Below are 26,947 nucleotides of genomic sequence, written 5' to 3' on the forward strand. Positions count from 1 at the left end.
GCATGAAACAGATTCGCTCCTGCATACCACTTGCTCATGAACAAATGAGGCATAACGATCAAAATACATGCATATCCACGCTAAGCAAAACTTGCCAATGGTAAGTAATAATATAATCAATCAATGCAATATAAAACAAATGGAAGAAGATAGCGATGCAATGAGTCCTCCGAGCGAGTGGCGCAATTAATTTTGTTAAACAAGACACCGTTACTATCCCTGATAGTACGAGGAAAAAATGACATTTTAAATCTCTCTGCTTTCCTGTATATTTAGTGTATTTTCTAATCGTGATTCCTTCTACCCTAATACGACGGCATTGAGTATGTACAGAAAGGACAAAAGCGCTCGCTTCCATTGAAATGTTGTTTTCGGGAATGCGCGCGGCGGTCATGTTGTCAGTAAGTTAAAACGGGCGGGATTTCGAAAACACGTCATGAGTAGGCATGCTGAGTGCTGAAGCTGGAAGTAGAGAATTAGGTAGGACCGATGTATTTTATATCACGCCTGTATATAATCATTCTCTAGGATCTCTAGGCCTCCCATAGATCCACCGCTGCTCTATGACGACGGTGAACGAAGGATATCTTCTCCGAATTTCCGGTGGTCCGCAGCCGCGTTTTTAGCGAAGGAGATAAAATCGTTATTTTTCATCGCAGAAACACGGTTCAAAGGCGTACTTGATTGCATGATTGGCAGGAGTGCGATGCAAACAATCATTTCTTGATGATCGGATTAAGTGGTTGATTTTTAAATTGCAGTTAGAGCGGTCACTTTTCGGGAGAGAGGCCCCCCGAAGCTCGGAGGGTCCAAGAGACGGGCCAGCGAGGGTGAGCTCGTTGAGGAAAAGCTTCCGGATTTGCGACCCTACGAGGGTGTACCACGCCCATCCTGGAAGTACCTGCTCCATGGCCCAACGAGACGCATTTTAACCTTTTCGCCGCATGTGAGGAGAAGGTTTTCGGAGATTGAACAGCAGTGAAAGGGTTAGGGTCCCACACGCAAGCAGCGTTCTCCAAGTAATACCCCGTTTACACGATCGTATCGACGTTGATCGGGACTACGGCACGTTTACGCGTCTAAAAGTTACCATCGTAACTCAGTGCTCCCTCGTTGTGGAATTATGTCAGATAACAACTGACGACGTGTCTGCGTGAGATAATTGAATCCTGGAAATTAAGAAGCAAAAGAATTTTAATGTTTTCATGTGCTAAAACTAAAGCTAGACCGAATCGTCGGTAAAACTTCAAAGAATGTAGGCTTCATTATGAGATTCTGTCCAAAATTTAACAATATTCATGCGGTAAAGACAGTAGATATGTCGCTTTGCTATGTTCCAAATTGGAATATATTGTTAACTGGTCACCTTATTATAATTTCGACTCAATCTGGCTTGAACGTGTCCAAAATAAATTTCTCAAATTAAATAATTACGATTTAAGAATGCGTCTGTCTGATTACAACACTTCATAACTTCAATCCCTTGTGAATTTGAAAACCCTTGCACGACATTACGGTCCTCCAACAATGCCCTATTCCTCTACAAAATTATCAATTCCTATTTAGAATGTTCTTATCTCCTTTATTAGTAAATTTTAATGGATCCCGTCATAACTATACAAATCTTCACCAGCTTGTTTTTAATTACCATAGAGCAAATTATGTCTTCAACTCCCAGCTATCCAGAATCATCTAAATCTACATAATACCCTGCGAGCCACCTCTAGGGTGTTTGGCAGGGGGTGATCAATCACCAGCATGCAGCATGCAATTGGACTCCCACAAGCACACCACACCGTCCAAAAAACGTCCCGTATGCTAACATTTTATGCTACTAAATGCTGTTAGAAATAATAATAGAATTAATAAACATGCATTAAGTTTTACATAGGTTAGTAGGCTACTCTACAAGTCATGCAATCTATTTATGAGTTCTATCGCTGCCGTTATAATCTCTTATTGATTGTGGAAAAATGACATTCGGAATCTGTCTGTTCTACAATCTATCTCTCTTATTTTATTTGTATGATCTGATCTTCCATAGTATGTTGGCGTCCGTAAGATATGCTAACTTCGTTAGAAAAGACACTACTCTTAAATTTATCTAAAAGGTTTAGTCTATTTTTTAACCTACAGTCCGACAGAGATTCCCATCCGAGTTTATCTAAGAGGTCAGTTACACTAACAAGACTATCGTAACGACCTTTCACATACCTGGCAGCTCTTCTTTGCACGCGTTCTAACTCTATTATTAAGTCTTTTTCGTGAGGGTCCCAAACACTGGCAGCGTATTCCAAATGTGGTCTAACGAGGGAAAAGTAGCTAATTTCTCTCACTTTGTCGTCGCACTTACCTAATATTCTTTTGACAAAACCCATTTTACGATTAGCTTGACCGGTTATTTCTCGAATATGTTTATTCCACGAAAGATCATTATTAAGTTTAACTCCTAGATATTTCACAGATTCAAAAGTCTCTACTTGGGTACGCCGAATTAAATAGTTACGTTGTAGGTAGTTATTCTTCTTCCAGAAATTCATTACGACGCATTTTTTTCAAATTTAATTCTAACTGCCAAGCATTGCACCACGCTTGGATAGCAGCAAGGTCATTCGTTAGTTCATCTATATCTTTGCTGGAATGGATTTATCTGTAAACTACAGCGTCGTCTGCAAATAATCGTAACTTACTATGCACTACTTCGCCAATGTCGTTTATATAAAGAAGCAATAGGAGTAGGCCAATGACACTACCCTGAGGAACGCCAGAAGTGACTCTAACCTCATTTGAGACAGCACCGTCCAATACTACTCTTTGGACGCGATCGCTCAAAAATTCCCTTATCCAGGAAATGACATATTCGTCTAGGACATAAGATTTCAGCTTCATTAGTAACTTTCCGTGGGGAACTTTATCAAATGCCTTTTTGAAATCAAGAAAAATCGCGTCTATTGGAATGTTGTCTTTTCCGGTGACTAAAATATCGTGGGCGAAAAGCGCTAACTGGGTTTCGCACGATCTGCTTTTCCTGAATCCATGTTGAGTTCTCATTAATAAGTTTTGAGCGTCGAGGTGTTCCATTACCGAGCTGACTACGATGTGTTCAAGGACTTTGCAGGAGATGGACGTTAAAGATATCGGCCTGTAATTAGATGGGTGTTCCTGGTCTCCATTTTTGAATATTGGCGTTACATTTGCGATTTTCCAGTCTTTGGGTACTTCGTGTTGCTTGATGGATTTACTGAATATTATTTGCAAGTAGGGGGCATTTCTGAGGCTAGTTCTCTATACACGCGAGAAGGGATTTTGTCTGGACCAGGTGATTTATTTGGACTGAACGATTTCAATATATTTTCTATTCCGTGCGTACTAATATCAATAGGCGGCATCTTTCGTATGCAGAGATTGTCAACGGTCTCGGGTGAGTTCTCGGAAGGCTCGGTGAACATGCTCTTGATGTTAATATAAAAAATTAGCTTTATCGCAACTGTTTGTCAACACATCTCCATTGTCGTTTCTCAGCGAACATACGGTATATCGTTTACCTTCAACTTCCCTAACATATGACCAAAATGCTTTTGGGTTATCCCGTAACTGCTCAACTAGTGTTTTCTTTTAAAATTCATGAATGCATTCCTGAACGCTTCCTTCGTGGCGGCTTCAGCCGTCCAATATTTTTTAATTATTAACTCGCGTTTATGAGCGGATAAATCCGTGCTGACTTTTTTCATTTTAGCATGACACTATCTCTGTCGCCTCAATGATTTTCTCACCTCCGCGTCGTACCATCTCGGTTCGCTACCTTCTTTTACTGTTTTACTAGGGATGTAGCTATTCATTCCCGAAGTTACGAGCGAAATAAAAGCTTTCCAAGTATCCCCTACGTTTAACTTTAATATTGATATTTGGGAATCATGAGGTACTAGTCATAGCAGTCCGTGAATCCTTTAAGATTCTAGATTCCTTGAGAGAATATGACAAAAAATAAGAATATTCACGCATAAAAGACAGTAGTATCTTCTCCAGCGTTTTCAGCAGGAAAGACATTAAGCTAATGCCCCTACATGAGCTGGCCAAAGTGTAGTCCGTCTTTCCTGGTTTTGGGATAAAGACCATTTTGGTGGCTCTTTACTTTTTTGGGATATGCCCATATGCAAGGCAGGAGCGGAATGTCCTCACCATGAGGAGTAATACCAGCTCCTGTCCCTCTTGAAGAAGTGCCGGGAAAATTCCATCTTCGCCGGCCCATTTGTAAGGGCTAAAACTCATTATAGCCCATCTTGTTATATCATATTTAACGACACTGGAGACCAACTCCAGTCCGTCCAAGCCGGACGGGTGGGAGGCTTCCTTTGTTGCATCTCCTCCGACACTTTGGAGCCAGGAAAGTGAGTCTATAACAGGAGTTTTAATGCTTCCTTGTCAGAAGACGTGTATTCTCCCGAGGGAAGCAAAAGAGACCGTGCTACGGATTCTGGGTCTTTTGCAATGATTTTATGAAATCTTCAGAGTTGTGGAACTGACTCCACATTCTCGCAAAAGCGCCTCTAAGATTTATTTTTAGAGCTTTTGATCGCTGATCCAGCCACGACGCCGAGTGGTCGTTGCAGCAGGCAACCTCCATGACCCCGTTTATGAGTCTGGTGCCCATAAACATTGGGAGCTCCTGGCTCTCTGGGACAGCGTCCCAGAGTTATCCCAGCCGCCCCTCAATCTCCGAGATCCATTCCTCCGTCACCGCCCCTGTCGGGTAGTTTGTAGGAACGATGACCATCGTCTTGACGTCCTTGGTGACCTCAGCATATGAAGGTTTAACCCTCTTATTCTCTCGCACCTCGCCAGAAGGAGTGTCGCCAGGGGTTCCGCCCCGTTTTGCCGCGGCCTTCTGGGTCTCCGCACCAACCGCACCCCGCTCGGGGCCCCTGCTGGGTACATTGTCCCCAGCAGTACACCCTTTCTCAGGGGGAGCGCAGATCCCCCGGCAGCCTTAGCAGCCCTTCGCCTCTCCCTCTTCCGCAACCTCTTATCCCTCTTAGCGGTGTTCTTGCTTTCGGTGAAGAGCCTCCTCATATCAGAGGCCACACTCCCTAAAGTGGAGGCACCAGAGTCGGACTCCACTGCCATGGGAGTATGGGGTGCCTCTTTAAGTGTTGACTCCGAGGAGTCTGATAATAAGCCCTCCTCCTCCCCCGAGGGGTTGGAAGTAGGGCCAGCTTTGGTGGGGATCCCCGAAGGGCCCCCCGTTGTCAGGGCGGTTGAGTTGCTCCCGTCTCGATCCCCACAGGGGCTCATCAACAGGGCCTCCTCCTCCTGCCCAGATAAAGGCAGAGACCGCCTTGCGGTAGCCTCCGATGAAGTTTTAGATTTTGATATATCCATATCAATCTCACGAGTAGCTAGGGAATTAAAAGGTCCACCCATACAGAGCACCGCTTGTATAAGTAAGGCTAAAGCCCGTATGACACTTGCCAATTTATTGGCCAATATATCGGCGCGCAATATTGGTTAAAATATTGGGCTTTAGGCATCGTATGACACGTACCAATATTTACACCAATATTGGCCGTTATAGTGTTCTAATACCCCACTAGAGAACGCCACATAACACAAAATGACAAAAGAGCATCTCAAGACGCAGGTTAATTGCCAATGAGCTACAGAATGGGAGGTGGCATAATAATTGTAAATTTAATAACTATTTCGAGGGGCTGCAAAGATATTCTCGAATTGCTCGAAATTTCATTCGGGTGAGTTCCTTGAATGATGAGAGATAGGCAATATGGTGATCTCATAGGTGAGCCAAGATAACGTAGCGGCTCGTTTTGGCTGGAATATGTTCATCGAATAAACAGAGATTGTGTCATCAATTGGGACTTTCACCCGAAACTTTAGCGCTCAAATCATGAAAAATAGTTTAATAATTGTAAAATAAACAAAATATAGACGCTATCGAGGAGAAACACGACGTTTTTATTCATTAAATATCCGAAATGTTATTTCCGAATTACCCACTTTAGACAGTTGATGTTTGTGAATTTATATTCTCTCAAAGTACACATTAATTATTTGAGCTATTTCATCGGTTGCTATGCTTGTAAAGTTTTTATATATGATATTAAAATTCCGAGGTGAAATGTTTTGCAAAGAGCTTCTAGTTTTGGCCACTAGGAGTCGACAAGACTGAGTTCTGATTGGAGATTGGCCTCGAGAAAATAGAACCTGTTCTAAATTGTAGATTGGCCAAGAAATTGTGCCCAATATTGTGAAACTGAGATTGGGCTAGAAATTGGCGTGTGTCAGTGGGTACACAATCCAATATCCAATGGATTGGCCAATAAATTGGCAAGTGTCATACGGGCTTAAATAAAACCGGAGGTCGCCTGGTTTCCGGAGTCACCCCTGCTAGAAACTTCCAACCATCCGCCCCACAGACGTGGTCACCTTGGCGCAGGGGTCCACCGTAGTGAAGGGAGCAGTTTATCGACCAGCCAGGTCTAGTTCCGTCATGTTCGGCGAAAACCAGGGGCACCTCGTGGAGGATGTAGCTCTACACCACGCATGACGGTCTTGGCAGGCAGCAAGCCCGAGGGCCCGCTAGCCTGCCCTAGGATCACTTATCCTTCGCTCTCTTCCTTCAAGAACTTCCCTCTTCAATTCACCAAAGGCCTGCCCCCTGTCATCCTATCTATAAACCTATTTCTTTTCCCTCCTCTCCCTCGCACGCCTAACATTCTAACGCCATTTTCAACATCCCCTCCCCGCTAAGCACTAACTCCATCCATACCTTCTGTCTCCTCCATATCTCACCTAAAAGCTGTCTCTCCTCACCCACCATGTCCAGCCCTTCGTCGTTCCTCCTCCTCCTCCCCTCCTCCTCCTCCTCGACGAAATCGTCCGGCCAATATCCCTCCTCACCGATCCTGCGTAATAGTTCGAAAAACCTCGTAACATCCCTCCCTAGATTCTTCAGAATTTTGCTCGGGATATTGTCCACGCCAACTGCTTTCCTAGCCTTCATATCTCTGAGGGCTTTCTCGATTTCCGCGTCTAGGATCCTCGGCTCGATTATTCCCCTCCACTGCACTTTCCTCTTCTAAAGTCAATCTCTCCGGTCTGTTCCTTCCGTCATAGAGATCCTCGACGTATCCCTTCCACCTACCCTGTATCTTCGGTTAGCATCCTTCCATTCTTAGCCTTAAATTATGACACGGCTTGTCCTCTTTTGCTTACCAATAGCAGCTTAAATTTGATGTACAATGCTCCTGCCGCTCATTCCTTCTGAAACTTTCATTTCCTCACCATGTCTTTTCTGCCAACCCTCACTTGTTCTCTTAGTTTCATGCCGTAATCGATTATTTACTTCCCAATAATTTATTTTTCCTCTTCTGTCCACGTTCTTCCACTTCCTCCTCTCTTCCATTTATTTTATCATTTCTTCCTTAATTCTCGGCTTTTTTTATCCTCCGATGATGAACGTGGTCAATTGATTTCTGTGCCGATTTCGCTATTCCAGTTTTTATATCCACCTTTCCTCTACAGTGTGTATATTTTCTGTCTCCTGGACGATTGGTGGGTCGTGCCTCTATTTTTACCTCCTGAAATCTATCGCTTACCTGATCTATACCTATCACGCGTTCACCCGTTTTCCGGTTCATACTAGATCTACCCCTCTTTGACTTTCGTCCCCACAACCATATATAACCAACCCTACACCCATCACTCCAGTAGTCTCCACCATCTTACCACCTCACTTTGAATAATCCTAAGGTATCTATGATCCCTTTCTCCATTTGCCTTTGGATATTTTATATCTTACCCGCCCTCATCATTGTCCTCACATTCCACGTCCCTACATATACAGCCGACTTCTTCTTCTCTATCTTCGTGGTATTCTTTCTTCATTGCTTCTGCCGATGGTGTTGATGATAAGTCTCTGCTAGGATTTCGCATGTTGACGACCCCAATGACCTTGCCGACCTCGCTGACGTGAACGACACCCGCCATTTGCGGATGGGTCTTGTTGAGATAAGTTTCCGAGGCTCATTTAGCTATACTCCATTTTCTCAGGGAAGAGATAGTTTGTAAGGTTTATCGCTTCCATTCCAGCAGTGGTTTTTACGTGACACCATCACGTGGACTACCTTTCGTCTGGCTCATACCCCTCTACCTCGTGGGTGGCCCTGCCGGGAGTAATTTAGAATTAGTCCCGCCAGTGCAGCCCTAGCCCTGCAGTCATAAGAACACTCAAGCCTTTCCAGCGCGACAAGGTCGTAGGTCAAGGGATAAGCACTCGGCAGAAACTAATGAAAATGAATTGGATGCAATATGTTTTGTTATCACAAGGATTTGAATAGCAAGCTACTAAATAAATTACTAAGGAGCATTATCTGGTGTCATCTCTCAGATTTGAGCGTGGCGCACCCTTGGAAAAATCGCTAAATTATCGCTTTCCGCAACTTTCCGGTCTATTCCGCAACCCTTTCCTCGGGTCTCTCACCCTCCCTGACCTCTATCCTCGACCCTCCGAGCTCCCTCCCGGAAACTGATCGCTTTGACCGTAATTGTAACTTTTTCTGCTACGAAATGCAACTAAAATGATTGTTCGCATCGTATCACAGCAATCGTACGATCGAGTACGTATTTGAACCGTGTTTCCGCGATGATAATTGACGGTTATGTTAACTTCGCTAAAAATGTTGCTGTGGCCCGCCGGAAAATGGCAACATCGCTTTGGAGTGGGTGAGTTCGGTGGATATTTGAGTGAGCTTTGAGCATGATTTGACCGTCTCGTACAGTTCATCTCACCGCCGATGCTCCAGTTACCTTACTGGAGAAGCTGAGTGACAAGCACTGATTTGAAATGAACACTATTTGCTTCGGTGAGTGATGGATTAGCACCGATAAAATATTCATTTTTTTACGGACATGTTAAAAATGAGGTGCTAGGCTTCGCAAAATTCTGGCCTCTGTTAGTGACTTAAGGTAATGTATCCCTCATCTGGAGTATACTCTCCTCACATGAGTTTATAATTCGAGTTTATTACTTTATAGTCCAAATGAGCTACCCGTGAATATTTATTTATTACTAATATTCCATGATTATTTTCTGAAAAGTAAGTCGAGGGATGTGGTTTCGAACATATTTATTGCTATTTTCTCACGTCAGCGGTTTACCTCAAACATGTTCTCAGTATTTAAAGATTTATCCCCTTAAAACTACATCATGAAACTTCATGGGGACAGATGCTTCATTCAGGACAGTGAACTCGTTTGCGTTAACTTTACGGCCCAACGTACTGATAAATACTATTAAGAAGGCACCCCAGCTGGCACATACACAAAACCTCTCCTTCGCACACATATGGCCTCTATCCATTGCGACCAGTATTCCTCCTGTCGAAAGGAGGCGCTGTGTTTGCGTTTTGAGGTTCCGCCCCGCTTAAAGAAAGGCGGTCTCCAAGAATCGTAGGTCAGCCCACCTGTGGACAAAAAGTAGTACTAAGCGGGCTGAACTCTTACTCAATCGGTCGAAATCTCTTAAGTATGCCTTAATATGCATAATTGCATTCAATTAAGATTTTTAATTAATGTTTTTCATAGTATATGAAAGGAAAATACCGGAGAAAAACTAAAATTAATTGGCTGCACTTTGTATCGATCTCCGGCCCTCCGCTTCGCACACTGCCTAAGTAACAACCGGGCTAACAGAGGTAATGGAAGATTGAGTAGGAACCACATGAGTGCTCATAGCAGGTGTTTGAACTTAGGGCCGTATTCCAGATCATTTCTCAAGTCTTAATCTCGACTCAAACTCAACACGGTTGCCACGTCGGTATTACGAGACCTCATCCAAGTTTCAACTCGAATTGAATCGCCAAGGCACAAGATGTCCGCTGCCATCGTCTCACGTATTTCAAATGACATATCTGTCGTTTGATGTTCTACTCCAATAAAACTGGTATTTGATGACCAGGAGATCAAACGAATATAGTTGGTGTGAATGCATTGTTTTGTAAATTTTACCACACTTGATCTATAATTCAAGTGAGTTGCATTGGAGCAGGTTATTCTTAAATACGAGCCCTGCATTAAACTCAAATTGAGTTCGAGGTTGTAATCACCGCGGTAGAGTGGCGTATCAAGATCGGGTCCGGTTCTGAAATACGGCCCTTTGAACTCGCACGAACACTGACATTCGTGAATTCAAATTAAGATTTTAATCGTATGCTTAAATTTTTCGTTCCAAGCATATGAGTTCAGCCTATTGTACGAATTTCACTGGTATTTTACGATATCGTTTGCTTTCCAATAAGCTGTGGAGCTCATGAACCATGTGGAAATCATTAACCATAAAGACAATTAACCATCGTCTACTGCTCATCTACAGCTGTTTAACCACGGGCGAGCCTCAGTTTACTTCACGTGTTTACTTATCATGATGATATTAGATGGTTATGTTCCACAAGTTAGCTCATGGGTGGGTAATGGAATTTATTTCATGGTACTCTCGCACGTCGGTAATCCACTGCAAACATGTTCTGCACATTTACTGAAAGACGTCCTTATAATTGCATCATAAAACTTCAAGAGGACGTTTGGGGAGAAGAGTGTTCTTTATACGTGTACGTAGATAAAATCTGATATATCATTGCCGTAATTTTTCTATCGGTTCTATATTACTTGTAACTGCCACTTCATTTCGTTTACATGTGAATGGTAAACTTCGTTTATGAGATGTTATACATGGAGTATAGTTACACACCTGAAGTTTAATGGAATAATACGTAATTTATAATAAGTGTGCATTTGTACAAGCTTGTCCTTTTCTGTTTTTCATCATCGTGGACCGATATTTATTAATGCATCCCGGAGAAAAACAGGAGCTGCTCATAATGCAGCCGTTCTACACCGATGCATAAAATAATAGCGAAGTCAAAAGTCGAAATACATATCTTCGCACTCTCAAATACACAGCCACTCGCCGTCACGTACGTGGCGTCAGCTGATAGGAAAGAACGCTACTTGCTTTCCGTCGAGACAAATATTCGCCCAACGTTCGCAGCCTTTTCATCTCCCTCCTCAGCTACTCCGTCGCATCGCGCTTCCTCCACACGTGTCGAATCGAACGAATAGAACGCACAGCGAGTCGATGCGCAAATGATTTCGTCGTGCATTTTTTATATCGATAAAATTTATGATTGTTAATTACCTAATATTTTGAAAACAGTTTAGTCCGTCAATTTTTCGCCGCAAATGGCTCGAGCAGGAGGTGATGGATCAAAAACCGGTGAATGCGGTAACCACCTCATTATTCAAAATCCATCCCAATATGGGAAAATGATGAACGATGCCATCGAGAAATTTTGTTTGTGCGTTAGCATGGCAACTGTTCTCCTTTAGTCTGTCTCTCTTTGTTTCCTAAGCTATCCTCACATCTCCTTCCCCCACCTCCCATAGCCTCCTGGTCCCCCTCCCCCCGGACCAGAGAACCCCCTTGCTGAATGCCATCAAACAAAGACATCTATCCTTCGCCGTTTTCTTATCCGATCGCCCACACTCTATCCACACCTCCGCTCCTGCACCTGCTCGCTGTGGCTGCAAAGTGCGCCGCGTGGAATCCGCGCATTCCCCAGCTGCCATTTCTAATTAGCGCTTTGCCTTTGAAAGTTTATCCTCATTTGCTACATAGTCATGTCCTTTGAGGGTTTCCTGATTCACATCAAACTAGCGGTTGAGTTCAAGTTTTTAATTAGCGCGTAATGAGATGGGCAATTGTTATGCCATCCGCTCGGCCTCGCCAATGACGCCTATCAGCCGTGTTTCATTTTCCTCCGAGTTCTCGTTTGACTGGAGTGCGACAAATTAGTTCGCCGTGAATTTGGTCTTTTAGCTCGATAACATTCATGGCTGCTAAATAGTAAATATTTTGGGATTAATGACTCTATGGAACTCTGTACAAGGCTGCATATGAACGGTACCTAATGCTAAAGCAAATGATATTTGGGTAGTTTATAAGGGTTGAGTGGCAATTAAAAATGGAGGAGCTCTCTAGGGTAAAATTTCGAGTACCATTAGCTTTAGAGCATCGTATCAAATCAGACGACACTGTAGTTTACTGGGAAATCAGTTCCAGCAAGGGTAGGGATGGACAAATGAAAGACCTTGCTACTATCCAAACGTGGTGCGATGCATGGCAGTTAGAATTAAATGTGAAAAAATGAGTAGTAATTATAGTTACAGGTTTAAGCTCTTCGAATTTATTGCTGTGTATCATGTACCGTCCGCCTAAATGCTGTTTATTTAGTGACTTTGAATGTGCTCTACTTAGACATCATCCAACCTACAACAATCGTGTCACTTTAGGTGACTTTAACATTGATGTTCTCCGAAACAACTACGAAACCTCCTATCTAAAAAAATTCATTTTTAGTAATAACCTACATTTAGTCCCCTTTGAGCCTACTCATTACACTTCATCTAGTCATACTCTCTTAGATCTGTGCATAGTTGACGATTGTGAAAAGGTCGTCAATTATTCTCAATATCCTTCCGTTCTTGTCCGCCCATGGCCTCATCTGTATTAAGTACAAGTTCTCCACCCGACGTTTTCTCTCAAGGTCATATGTTTCACGCAATCTCAACAACTTCGACAACGGGCTTTACCAGAGCAATCTCCTTATTCAAGACTGGGCTGTGATTTCCTCTGCCAGTCACATTGACCTGAAAGTGGAGGCATTGACCTCTAACCTACTACATTGTGTAAACATACAGGCGCCAAAATGCTACCGCAGACGGCTTCCCCCCATGGATCACAGAAGAAATAAAATACCTTATCAAGGAGAGGAACCAACTCAGATGTGCCTGCATTCGCACAAGAGATCCCATGGTTCACTGTAAATTTAAATCACACGGGAATAAAATTAAGTCACTCATCAACAGAACCAAGCGCCAAATCCACTCCAATGTATTCACTAAACCAATGCACTCTAATACTGCCTGGCGACATCTACGGCAACTTGGTCAACTGCGGCAGAAAGAAGGTCTGATTATCAATGACTTCTCATTGAACCAGTTCAATGAATATTTTACAAGTCTCACCGAATGGATCAACGCAGCATATTACTAGTATTGAACCTTTAGTCCAATACAACGATAGTAACTTCTACTTTAAGGATATTACTCCCAATCTTCTGACCAAAACACTACGTCGCTAAAAGTCACAATCCCTGGATATTGACGAAATATCAATAGACTTTATAAATAAGGCTGGCGACGTCTTGGTCCCCGTCATCCTTGAAATTTTTAATCATCCTTTATCCATCTGTCTATCCATCTATGTAGAAGTCAGCAATAGTTCTACCGATTAAAATATTGAGAAATCCATCTTCACCTTCTGATTTTCGACCTATTTCTCTCCTCTGCTCATTATCTAAAGTTCTCGAGAAACTTTTTCACCAACAAGTCAGTGATTACCTGATTAAAAATAACAAAGTAGACCCTTACTAGTCTGGTTTCCGAAAGAGCTTTAGCACTCAATCCACCCTTCTGAAAATAACTGACGACATTCGTCTGGCCATTGATAGAAAAAATGGTTACAATTTTGGTCGTTTTTGATTTTAGCAAAGCGTTCGATCGAGTGAAGCATGCTAAACTCCTCGCTAAGGTAGCGCATCTGAATTTCTCTGCCTCTGTTCTGAACTGGTTTCACTCTTATCTCACAGACCGTAAACATGCTGTCAAGGACTCTGTTGGAAACTTGTCCTCATGGCTGCCAGTTAAGCATGGTGTTCCCCAGGGAACTGTTCTTGACCCGCTTTTGTTTGCAATTTACATTTTGGACCTCCCAAAACATTAAAAAATTGTAAGTATATGCTATATGCCGACGACCTGCAAATTTATTTTCAATGCCATCTGCAAGATCTCCGTGTAGGAACAACTAAACTCCAACATGATGCTGAAGCTATCTCCTTGTGGGTAAGAGACAACCAACTAACCCTGAATAGTACCAAAACTAAAGCAATAATAATTGGTAGCTCTAAATTCATCAATAAAATTAACAACGATATCATACCGCGTATAGAAGTCGACAATGTCACCGTTCAGTACTCTAACGTAGTCAGAAATCTGGGAATTCTTATGAATAACAATCTCACCCGGCATGATCAAGTCAACCAAATTTCAAATCGCGTTAACAGCATCTTGTATCAGCTTAAAACCCAGAAACATGTCTTACCGAATCATACTGGGACGTAATTAATGAATGCCTTAGCATTTCCCCATTTAGACTATTGTTCCTTGGTATGTGGTGATCTTACTGATGACCTTAATGAGAGACGTCAGAGGATCCACAACTCTTGTATTAGATTCATTTTTAACCTCCGTTACGATGAACATGTGTCCTTTTATAGGGAAAAACTATCCTGGTTGCCTGTCAAGGACAGACGCTTATCTGCTCAGTGTTTTCCTATTCTCGTTATTCTCCACCTCAGAATCAAAATACGTAATAGATATGTTTGAACACCAACCACAGTCCCACACTATGAATACAAGAAGCGCGTCGTCCGACCTTAATTGCCCCACCCACAGAACCACCAAATACCATCACTCCTTCCTCGTAAGCTCAACAAAATTATGGAATTCCCTCCCCATCAACTTGAAGAATATTAAAAATATGCAGTCCTTCAAATCAAAACTTCATTCACACTTTTCCCGCAAAACATAATTCAGTAATCTATAATTCATTGTCATGTAATCCAAAGTTTAATACCAATAGAATTTGCGACGGTTTTCCTGTTTTTTCTTCTTCACCATTTTTTGGTTTATTATTCATTAAAATGTTATAAAATGATAAAATTTTATTAAGTATCAAATTTTTTATTTATTATTATGTTAAAAATACCTTATTAAATGACATATTTACGTTTTCATGTTTTGATTAAATTCAACTTGATAAACCGAAACTAAATTATCTACTGTAATATGCTATTTATTTATGTTCATATGTAATTTACTTATAATTAATATGTTATCAACTGTATAATGTATGTACTTTGGTCACCACTAATGTACAATTTGTGCTCTTAGGTATTGTACCCAGAGCAAATAAATATTATTATTATATAGTACCTAATGATTTTCTGGATTTTCTGGAATGATAACTCCCCACAACATAGCTATATCATTTGGGGTACCCAATTAAAGACAGTTGAATCCGTGAAATATCTAGGAGTTAGACTAAATTGTGATCTATCGTGGAATAAACATATTCGGGAAATAACAGGTCTAGCTAATCATAAAATGGGTTTTGTTAAAAGAATATTAGGAAAAGTGAGAGAAGTGAGAGAAATTACCTACTTCTCCCTCGTTAGACCCCATTTAGAATATGCTGCCAGTGTTTGGGACCCTCATGAAAAAGGCTTAATAACACAGAACGCGTGCAAAGAAGAGCTGCCAGGCACGTGAAAGATCGTTACGATAGTCTTTCTAGTGTAACTGACCTCTTGGATAAACTCGAATGGGAATCTCTGTCAGACCGTAGATTGAAAAATAGAATAAATCTATTAGATAAATTCAACAGCAGTGTCTTTTCTTACGAAGTTAGCCATATCTTGCGGACTCCAACATACTACGGAAGATCAGATCATGTAAATAAAATAAGAGGAATAGACTGTAGAACAGACAGATTCAGAATGTATTTTTTTCCACGATCAATAAGAGATTATAACGGCAGCGTTAGAAAACATAAATAGATTAGATGACTTATAGTATAGCCTACAAACTTATGTAAAACTTAATACGTGTTTCTGAATTTTATTATTATTCTAACAGCATATGGCAGTATAATTTGCTGGTATGCGTGGCGTTTTTTAGACCGTGTGGTGTGCATGTGGGAGTCCAGTTGCATGCTGGTGATTGAGCACCCCCTTCCAAACACCCTAGAGGTGGTTCGCAGGGTATTTCGTAGATGTGTCATAAATTTCAACGCAAGGGACTGACCTCTAGCATCATGACTGTTTCCCCCGCCACTCGCCTATTGGGGGGTTGTATTTAAATGGAGATGAACCTCGGGAAATTGCAATGGGAATTAGAGTTGGGCACTGCTCTGTGCTGTGGCACGCGAAACCAAAGTTCCGTGGTTCGTATTCCTGTCCTGGGGAATTTTCCCACGCTCACTAATGTAAAGGCAAAGTTTCGTTAACGTGGACGGTATTCTCGGGAGTTTTGAGTAACATGGTTCATCATGATAAAATAATAATTCCGAAAATTAGTTCTTAATCGGACATTTGATTAGATACATATTTCTTAGGTGGATATAGAACTATTACAAATGTTGAACTGACATTAATAGTGTTTGTCATATGTATGATATTTGGATTTCCTTTAACCAAAATTGTGAATTTTTCTAGTAATTTTCCACACAAAACCTAACATTAATAATTCCAGAGAATTCTCTAATACTACGAAGTTCAATTTTCATTCATATTGGCCGCGAGATGAAAACTTAATTTGGTTGAAATGGAAAATTTCATTATTTTAGCTCGTGGAATGGAAAATATGGATGTACGTGGTACGTACATATTCCATGTATGGAGAATATGGTGTTTCAAACGTGCTCACTTCAGAATGAAAATCCTTCGTCTTTGATATTTGCGTTCTCCTTTTATAAAATAATTCCTTACCGAAAATTATCGGTGGCGCTCATGCATGAGGAAATACAATGCAGATTTCTGCCTTGGTACTTTTAACTTTAATGCCATTTTTTGGAGAGAAGAAGATTAAGATCATAATTCTCTCGTTTCAGGATGGGGTCTTGTCTTCCCTTCCTTTCATCGGGCACTTGCTGTGTGCTATTGCTCTTGGACTGTTGGCGGACCACTACCGAGCTCATTTGGTCTCCACCACTACAGTCCGCAAACTTCTTGTCTACATGTGTAAGAATTTGCTTTTACATATTTTCACTGGAACTTCTGCGTTCGTGAGGAACAGAATCGACAGAAAAGGCACTTCGACGAGTTCGCTGACCCGCGTTATTGCGTGACGTAAAATCCTCCGAGGTGCTAGAGCGTACTTTTCGATGTGTTCGGGATGTAATGAATATGCAACTCCTTCTAAGCCCACTTGAAGTTACTCGCTTCTCTCACTAGTCGAATGCACGTAGACGTTGTGTTGTCAGCCCAGATCGCAGCATCTCAAATGCGATGCAACATTAAGTTTGTCATAAAAATTTTCCAGTTTCGGCTTGCATTAAAGGTAATTGCAAATATTAAAATACCAATATGTAATTAAACATGTCAACAGATTTCTAAAGGGTTTTTTATTGCGTTTGCAACGAAACTGCTCAGTGTTATGTTTCCAATTACATATATTTGAAGGTAATTATAAGACTACGATTTTGTGATCTTGAGCAATTTAATTTATCAGTTTAATCTCATACTTCATATTTGGAACTAGTTTTCGTGTCTAATTTTTATTTTAGCAAATTCATCTTCCCAGCCCGGGTCCCTGATTGCTTCGGCGTGCTCGGGATTGAGGTTATTACGGTGAAGAAGTGGCTGTATTTTCATTTTTGATCTGGATATCAACTTATAGCATTATTTGATTCTAACGAGCACCGTAGCATTCACCGGGCGTAATTTCTCTGAGATGAATGAAATCGTAAATTAGCTCCTGGAAAGTGTAAGCCGTCTACTTTACACTTTAGTTAGTGATAGTATTGAGTATCCTCTTTTGTTAAAATTTGGTAGGACAATGGCGTCAACGCTATCTGGACCAATAGGAGCGCCACCGTCATTGTAGTTATGTTTTTTGAGCATATATTTTATTTTTATGTTTCCTTGCTAGAAGCTCATTTCGGTGGTAATTTGTGAAACGCGGATCTCAGCCTCATTAAAAGGTAGCCCAACTTGAGAGAACCGTTAACAACCGTTAATTAAAAGTTTTCAATTTGTACCTATGAAAGAAGTTCAAATCTCTTCATTTAAAATTACTCTTGAAATAAAAGTATGACATAAAATTTTTGAACTAAATAATGCTTTATGACTTTATTTCATGATTTCATATTTCGGGATATCCGATTCTTTGATAGGCTTGGAAAAAGTTGGCTTACTAAGCCAACGGTTGATGCCTCAGACCCTTTCAATATTGAAATTGATCAAGGATTCGTTTACGCAGAATGGATCCGGGAGTCTGCAAAAAATGATGATTTTAGGATGGGGATGTATTAGTATGGGGATTTGTCGAGCAAAATGGTAGCCCATTGGGGACGAAGGCGTGGAATTGTCCGGCTTGATTTTAAGATTGAAGTGGGAAATTAGTCAGGGAGTTCCGTCGCTTGGCCAATCTCTTCTGACTTGCGCAAATATCTCCTTCGCTTGCTGTACATGATTTCGGGGTTTATCATGGAGGGAAGATGATGGTCGGTTGTCCGTCAACGCTTCGTTACTATTATGGAAAGGATCTATTCGAAAGGGAAACCAAAAGAGGGTATATTTATAAAAAATGGAGAACAATGAGGCGTGTTTGTGACCATATTTTACATTTGAATGATAGTAGCGTTCATGTATAAGAGTTTCATCTGATAGGAGTTTTCCTTATATTTTAACTGCGTACATACAATCCGTGGCTTACTGTCCAATTTATTAGTTAAGTCTCAGTGTCCTCTCTCGATAAGTTTTATGCGCTGACTTACTCCGTGCTGAAGAAATGTAATGTGGGGATGAGGAGGTGATCAATAAATTGGATTTATCGTGATCGGCGTATAAGTATCTTACACGGTTGTCTACTAATTATATATATCCATTCCATTACTTTCAAGATTGGTGAATGCCAGCCGAGTTGCAAGTTGTGGTGTTGAGGTATTCACAGAAAATTATGTTCAGTTATCAGACGAGAATTAGCATTAGTTTTTCAACTCATGATTTATCTGTCATTGAAATAATTATGTAATCTTCTTATATTTATTATTTAATCCTAACTGTTTTATAATGTCAACAAAATGACATTGTAAAAGTTGTGTTAAATTCCACATTTCAATGAAGGGCGGCAAATTATATCGTTGCAAGAGGCACTTGCACAGTCATAATTTCCCAGTAATTGACTCTGCCGCGGATTTTATTTTTAAAAATTGAATAACATTTGATTCGCTGTTTTCCATGACATAAAATTTTTCAATAAATTCTTGAGCCCAGTGGCGTTCTATTCTGAGATATGGCTGATCAAATTTGAGTCTATTTATAGTCAACTGTTGATGAACCTCACTTCATTTACTGCTGCATCTGATCCGATTTATTGCTTTCCTTTTTTGCATTGACGTCTGGTTCATTTTGAAACTTACCTTTTTTCCTTTTTAAAGTTTTATTGCACTAGCTTCAAATGTTATGCGAAAAGCTTACTTACGTAACTTGATTCATAGTAACAGCTAGTCTTAATACTTTAACCCGAAATGAATATAGATAGAATAGAAGATGACGTCTGTATACTTTTAACCGTCTTGTCTTTAGGTTAGCTTCACTTTCAATATTAAGTTTAATCAATCCCATGCTTGGTTCGATAATTTTTTAATCTTGATGGAATTCAATCAATAAAAATATGTGTTTTTGTCTCTTCCAGCTTTTACAAATATTGAAGTTTTGTTTTATCATGGAGATTATATGACTCGTGTTGCTTTATCTTTGTATGATAGAATTTTTTGCGAATAATATTCCTAATATGAATTCATTTTGCTTCCTTTTGCTTTCTCGTATTTACTCACCTGTTAACGCCAGTCAATTATTTTAAAGGATATTATTGTGGTTTAATTTTAGTAGTTAGCGCGTTTGTATTGGTATTAATTGGTGTTGGAGAGTAGACGTAGTCCCATTTTGCATCTCTATAAGTTCTTGCCATTCTATTTCCTATCCGTGACTTACTGTCCAATTTATTAGTCTAGCCGGAGGGCTTTCATTCGAAGGTTTGCGACAGAGCGCGGCAGTAAAAGCATTAACCCGTTAACGTCTAGCGGTACCATATGGTACCAGCCGGTAGCACAATGCTAAACGTAACTTTTTAGTCACTTATCGTAATTTATTTGGATTTTTGAGAGCTTAAACATAATAAAAATGTTTTCATTCACATTTTACCGAAAAGTTTACTTTTTCAAAGCTGAAATTAACGTATTTAGAGCCGTTTGAAAATTGAGAATTTTCAGCTATCCGAAAAAAACGGAATTTTTAGTGCAAGCAATTCGATTTTCTTTACTTGCGTTTTACGTACTCAAAATACGAAGATGTTTTTATGTAATTATGATTGTCATATTATGTACATTTCATATTAAGCATGGTGTTTTTATGTGGGCCTAATATTTGGGATGTTCTGATTCTAACCTTTTTGGTGGTACCATATGGTACCGCTAGGCGCTTGCACTACCGTGTTTTGGCGGAAAGCGTAAATACGAATATTTCTGTTGTTTTCGTTTTCTAACAGATCTTTATTTTACAGTTATATGTTTTTCATCATTTAAATTATAAATTTTGCGTTATATGGATGTTATTACGCACATAAAATGTGTACATAAGTTAATTTTTTTGTTATAAGGACGTCATCCAAGTACATAAGGCCCTAAATTGTCCGCATTTTTTCAGAATCTCGTACCCTCACGAGGGCTCAAGAGGTGGGAGGTATAATTGCATACCTGAACCCTATTTAGAAAGATGAATAGGAAGAGTATCCGTGTACTCAATTAGGAAGGGGGTATGATGGTGAATAAGGGGGCTTGCTAAGGGGAAAATTCAATGATGGCTGGCGGCAAGAGACGACCACGCGACAGGCATTACTTCGACAAGAAGCATTCTAATGCTTTAAATTATTTTGGTCTTACATATCTCAATCACACTCGGATACTTTGCACACTTTCATGTGCTAGTAAAACCGAAATAACTTGCACATACTGCTTGTAATGTAGCATGTGCTGCTGCAAAGAGAGGATGAATTCTGACTGAGGAAAATTGAATAACGAGTGGACGCCAATTTCGCTCGAATTTGAGGTTGTACGAAAAGGTGGATAATCAGCTGAGTTTATTTATTTATCAAATTGTCCACATACAGCAGAGTTTGCCATTTTATAGTGGCACAGTATAACAAACATAAAAAGCACAAACTCAAGAAATGTCTGAGAATTTTCAAAAGTGTAGTGAAACTGGACCGAGTCGTAAAGCACCCAAAAGGTATGAAAATAGGGAGGAAGGACGCATTTTTGATGATGAAGAGATCGTAAAGCACGAAAGGATCTCTCGTAATCCTGATTACCAACTCACTGTTTCATGAAGCATCCCCAACCAGAACATTTGAACTGTTCTTGACGAAAATGTCCTTACGCACTAAGTATTAGAGCCGAATAGGTGTGTACAATTCTGCAACTATTATGACCCAAATATAACACATGAGGTACTGAAAATATTTGTTGCAATTCTTTTTATAAGTAGGCCTAAAACGACTCCCAGTAAAAGGCACTGTTGTGAGGCAGCACTAAACGCCAGAAATAATCTTGTTTATTACACAATGAGACGTGACAGATTTCTACAAATTCGTAGGTTTATTCGTTGCTGTGATTACACTGCTATGGGTAAATCAGATAAGATGTGGAAAATGCGCCCTTTTATGGGCATGGCAAAAGAAAGAATCGGCAAATATTTCAGAGAATAGCAGTCCTTGAATTTCAATGAGTCGATAATGTTCTCTTTGGAAAATATGGCTGTTAGCAATTCATGCGGGGGAGGCCAATTACGTTTTGGCTAGAAAGTGTGGTCCATCAATATCTCAGATAGCTATTCGTAAAGCTAAGGAAAGTGAAAGCCTACGAAAAAGGAATTGGGAAAGATAGTGTGAGGGCGACAAAATGGTCGTGATCCATTTTTACTTGTATTCTAGATGCAATGACACAACGCATGGATGCTGATGCGGAAATCCTGAAAAAGCATAACTCAGCTTGAGTTCTGATTGGCACTAGTATAATAACAGCTGGATACAAGGATCCCCTAAAATATCAAGAACGTGCACAATTTACCAGAAGTGCGACTGGAATGGGGTAATTAGCTAAAGAACTAGATTTGTAATTTATTCATGTTTCAAGAACGCATTCAACTGACAGCGGTCTATCTTCTTTCCAGTGCCCATGACGAAATAAGTTCGAAGGGCACAACCACCTAATAAAATCCAAGCCCAAGCGGGGACGGTGTGCTACTGAAAACTGAACCAGTAGATTAAGAACAGAATGCTTGAAATGCAATGTAGTGACTGCTTTGTTCATTTCCATGTGCGGCAACGACTGAGTGAAACGCTAAAATCATGTTATTCTTGATTTCTACGTCAATTATACATAACTTCTATTTTATAATCACTAATATTTAATAATTAATTGAATATTATAGATATTTTAGCGTAATTTTGGATGAAAATGAATGTATTTTACGGTAAATAATAAATATTTAACGTTTTTGGCTTAGAAATGTGATTTCCGAAATTTTTTTCAAATTTCGATTTTTTGAACCCTTAAACGCCTAGCGGTACCATATGGTACCAGGCTGTATCTCGGTAACTATTAGTGTTAAAAGAATACAATTTGCACTGAATGACTCAGAATTCCATTGATATTAAAATACATGATTACCACAAAAATCGCAGAAACGTTTTAATTCAGGCGTTACCGGGTGTTGAGTGCGACAGTATTGGGCAATATTTTTGCAAGGGTGAAGTTCGCCCCAGTAAAATTTGCCCCTATAGAAATTACCTAATCTTCTTACTATCATTTATTTTTTTATATTTTACGTGGCTTATTGGCGTACATAAAATCATATGGCTCTGGTTAAATTGAAATTGAAAAAAGAGTAGTAGTATTTTGTTTTTAGAATGCCTCGACAACTAAGGTAATTTGCACCACTGACAATCTATTATATCAAAATTTTAAAAGGTACATAAGAAACATTTAAGCATGCATAAAAATTGAAATAAAAAGGATCATCAGATGCTAAAAAGTTTGGTATCTAAACTCTGTTAATTAGCCCGGTCTCTATTAAAAACTTTATGACTTGGCTGACACTATGAGGGTCGTCTCCTCTAGGGAGAAAAAGAAAGCGAGCAATTAGCGCACCACGTCTATTAGAGCGAGTGGCGCAAACAATTAGTGACTAACAGTCACAACTATAATATTCGAAAATCCAAAAATTGAATGTACTACGTGTGTATTATATTGCTGCATGAACACAATATTTGTGAAATCATATGGCTATTTATGTAAACCTTCCCTTATGTTTTCACGTATGTAAATGAAAAACTGTAATTTTGGTTTATCGACCAAACACCGATATCAGGTATTTTGAAACTATAAATGAGATAAATGAGGGTGTGCATTAGTTCGATATAAGGCGTGTGCATGAAGCCTCAAATATTTGACTTTTAATGAGTTATATGCGATTATTTTGTTGAATTTGCTGTAACTGTCATCAATGAAGCCCCCTTTTCATTCCACGTGAAAACCTGTTGTAAATTGGGTTTCACATTTAATCTCAATAGGAGTGAATCTCCCTTTCAAGGTGAAACTGCAATGATGAACATTACTCGTGACATCGGAATGGAGTCTTTGAACGTTACGATGTGGAAAAGAGGGAATGAATAATAAACCTGAAAAAAGATCGGATGCTTTCCCGGCGTATGCTGGTAGTGAAGGCAATTCGAGTTCTCCACCTGGTAATCTCCTTCATGGATGACAGGTTCTCTCTGACCTCCCAGAGAGTCAGAGGGAACCTGTCATCCCGGCACGCTATATAAGGCGAACACCTTCCGAGAAATGACACTCAACCCTGAAGATGGAGTACGACTCGTAGCCCGAAACGTCGGCAGCCATGAAGGAGATTACCCGGTGGAGAACTCGAATAGCCTTTACTACCAATAATAAACCTGTTTGATTATCAGAAATCCGTTAATTTCTTTCTAATGTATCAACCGAGTTTGTAGCTTGATAATTACCTTCGAAATGCTATTCAGCTACCGTAAAATTAATGCAGACATTGCAATCTGATCATGTTTGATATAGGTGTACATGGTTGCAGTTTGCTTTGTCATACAAAAAGAAGGAATGCAGTGAAACGCATATTATATCCAATGTTAGCCTACGTTGGCGTTATTAGAATGGAGAAGTTATCGCCATTACAGCATTATTTGCTGTAATTATGGCAGCCTTATTTTCCTGTAATGCTTGATTATCACGTTTGTTTCATCTATATCGCGGCGGTGGTGTCGCTTTGAAGCAGTGAGAGACGCAGAGTTATGAATCACTTCTTGGAAAGGCAATTGCATTGATACGATTAAATGCTTCCGCAGATACTTCACTCAAGTTACAGAGAGGTATGCTGCAAATGCATTCTACTAATTGAGATTGAAGTGTTTATGGGCTATTCGCTGAACCCACTTGTGGCAATCCTTTTTTGGAAGATTTATGAATAGCATTACGTACGTCATTCAACGAAAGAAACTGAATTTGAAATTTTCCAAATTTTTTTCCGAAAGGAAAGCTGTCATAGTTTGCACCGTGCATGGGCAAATTTCAATCCCATCTGATTTCCATCAGTAGGTATTGCTTTCGAATCCTGAAATCTCGCTTGCACATTTGCGGGACTTTTTTGTCATTCCTTTCGCTACGAAGTCACCTTTCCCCCTCCTGCATCGTCACGCTTAAATGTTTGGATTTTGCCCTCGGCTCCATTTCCCCTCTCGTTTCTTGTCCATTTCTTAATCATTTCCAATTCCCTAATATGGAGCGAATCGCTTCACGGACGCTCATCGGTGCTGAGGACAGCAAAAGAGTGGAGGGGATGTGGAGACGATTGGAGGAGGTGAAGTGGACGGAGAGCGAAAGGAACGACGAAGTGCTGGACATGGTGGGCAAGGAGGGGATACTCCTTACATAGATACGAAGGAGAAAAATGTGTTTAGACGGCGCGAGCGGAATGCGTGGGGAGAGGTGAGGGTTCAATGGAGAGGGTAGTCCAAGTTCGGAGGGGAGAGCTTAGGGTAATGTGCAAATTGCACATACGGAAACCTATCTTAGCCAATAGACTACTTATTAAGAATGCCTCAGTCGGCTATCAATGATGATTTATTGCCGAAAAATCGTTTCTTCGCTCAAGGCCAAGTTTTCTTATGAAGTTTTTAAGACTAGGTACAGGTATTCAACTGTCGACTACTGCCATATTCTATTTTCAAAGTCACGGCAGCTGAAGTCCGCAGTTGCATAGTATAGTAACACGACCTACAGCTTAGGTAATTTTTGCGTGGTGAGAGGGGAAGAGGTGGACTTGACTTTTCGTTTTATTTAAGCGGGCCCGGCTGAGGCCACACACAATCCGGCCCCCTCTTCCCCAAGGGCTCTTTTACAGAATGTTCAGTTCAAGTATCAGCAAAACAGTAGTGCTTAATATATGTCATTAGTCGGCGCGCAGGCCGATAGAAATTCTCACGCTCTTATGCTGATTTAGTCAAGTCAGGAGGCAGGTTATAACATAACACCCTCTTTCCCCAACACCAAAGGGCAGAACTGGTGGCCTCCAGTAGAATATCCAACAGAGCATATAGCAATGAAATAAATAGAAATAAATAGTTAAGCGAGTGTATAAGATGAATATGTTGGATGAATAAATTTAGAAACCTGATGTTATAACATGGATGGCTAATGGCTTCCGAGGACGCATTCCTCCCGCTGGACCTGTCTACAATGAAGGAAAAAGTTGGAAATCTATTTTATTCGACGTTCTGAAACGTCTGTATGAAATAAAAAGTTTTCAGCCATGATTACTTGATCTTATAATCCATGTAACGTGCGTGCGTGAAAACGTAGTTATTTTTGTCGTAGTACGTGACATGCAGTTCACATTGCTTTGGCACCAGCGCGCTTACTTAATATTCAATGAAACAACATATTGAGATTAACACTTACATTATTCCACGGCTATAAACTTTTATTCCGACCTCGGCTTCGATGATACTACATCACCTTCGAGGTACAAAATGAAACCAGTGGAAAATTGCAAGTGTTTATTTCAAATATGAAAAACTCCACTCCATCACGCTTGGTACTTCTGATTTGAAGCTCCCTTAGCCAGTGGGGTTGCTCCCTCCTACACGAAATCGCAATTCTTTCGAAGGAGTGTGTAGTTGGAGGGGAGTTTAGCCACGACCTTAGGGGAGAAAATATGCTCCTCATTCAGCCATTCTTTCGTAAGTTTCAAATAAAAAAAACCGATCGTAGCCACCCACCCTTCAGTAATCGGTGACGTCATCACAGTTCCGTTTTATGTAGTCGTTTTGGGAGAACCGTTCAATGATAGAATGTACCGCTCACTATGATTCTGCTCCATTATTTCGTTCATTCACCGCGTTGATATTGATGGCGACAGAAGTTTCTCCGGCAACATCAACGAGGTGAACATCCGGAAGGATGGAGCGGGAATCGTTGTGAGCACTCCGCTTCGCTAACAGCAGCGAAACACGCGAGGCTGATGCGGAGAGGTGGAGCTGAGAGGAGGTGACTTGCTCGCCGGGAGCGCTTGACGTCATCAACTTATCTTCGGTCTTTTTTTCGCCGCCAATGGCTCGAATAGTAGACGACCCACCCAAGAACGGAAAAATTCGTCTCATTGTTTTGCATACTCTATTTTGGAAAATTTTCGGGTTTTTATTTGACACTAATGAGAGATTGACTGAATGAGGGGCATACATGTATATTGTGGTAACCATAGATGTTCCGGAGAAGGCGTTAGCTATACCTCCCACGGTTGGAAAGTGAAGCCAGGGGGGCGTGGCAGTTTAGCCCGTCCGCCATATTGCTTTACCTTGGGTGAAGCAGAAATACATGGGTCTGTATGGCATATTCGTTGAAGGAAAATCATTATTTTCCCTAATGACAGCTTAAAAAAGCCGT

At 40.5% G+C, this 26,947-nt stretch overlaps 1 protein-coding gene across 1 annotated transcript in view; it reads left to right on the forward strand.

The window, feature by feature from the left end:
- LOC124171236 (sialin-like) overlaps window positions 1–26,947 on the forward strand; it is a 229,792-nt gene that overhangs the window by 153,032 nt on the left and 49,813 nt on the right. Inside the window, exon 9 of the mRNA XM_046550379.1 lies at window positions 16,802–16,931. Within this exon, the coding sequence (XP_046406335.1) occupies window positions 16,802–16,931 (130 nt within the window). The remainder of the gene's footprint in view (window positions 1–16,801; window positions 16,932–26,947) is intronic.

The sequence above is a fragment of the Ischnura elegans genome, chromosome X, assembly GCF_921293095.1.
Source record: "Ischnura elegans chromosome X, ioIscEleg1.1, whole genome shotgun sequence".
In the NCBI taxonomy this organism is placed as follows: domain Eukaryota; kingdom Metazoa; phylum Arthropoda; class Insecta; order Odonata; family Coenagrionidae; genus Ischnura; species Ischnura elegans.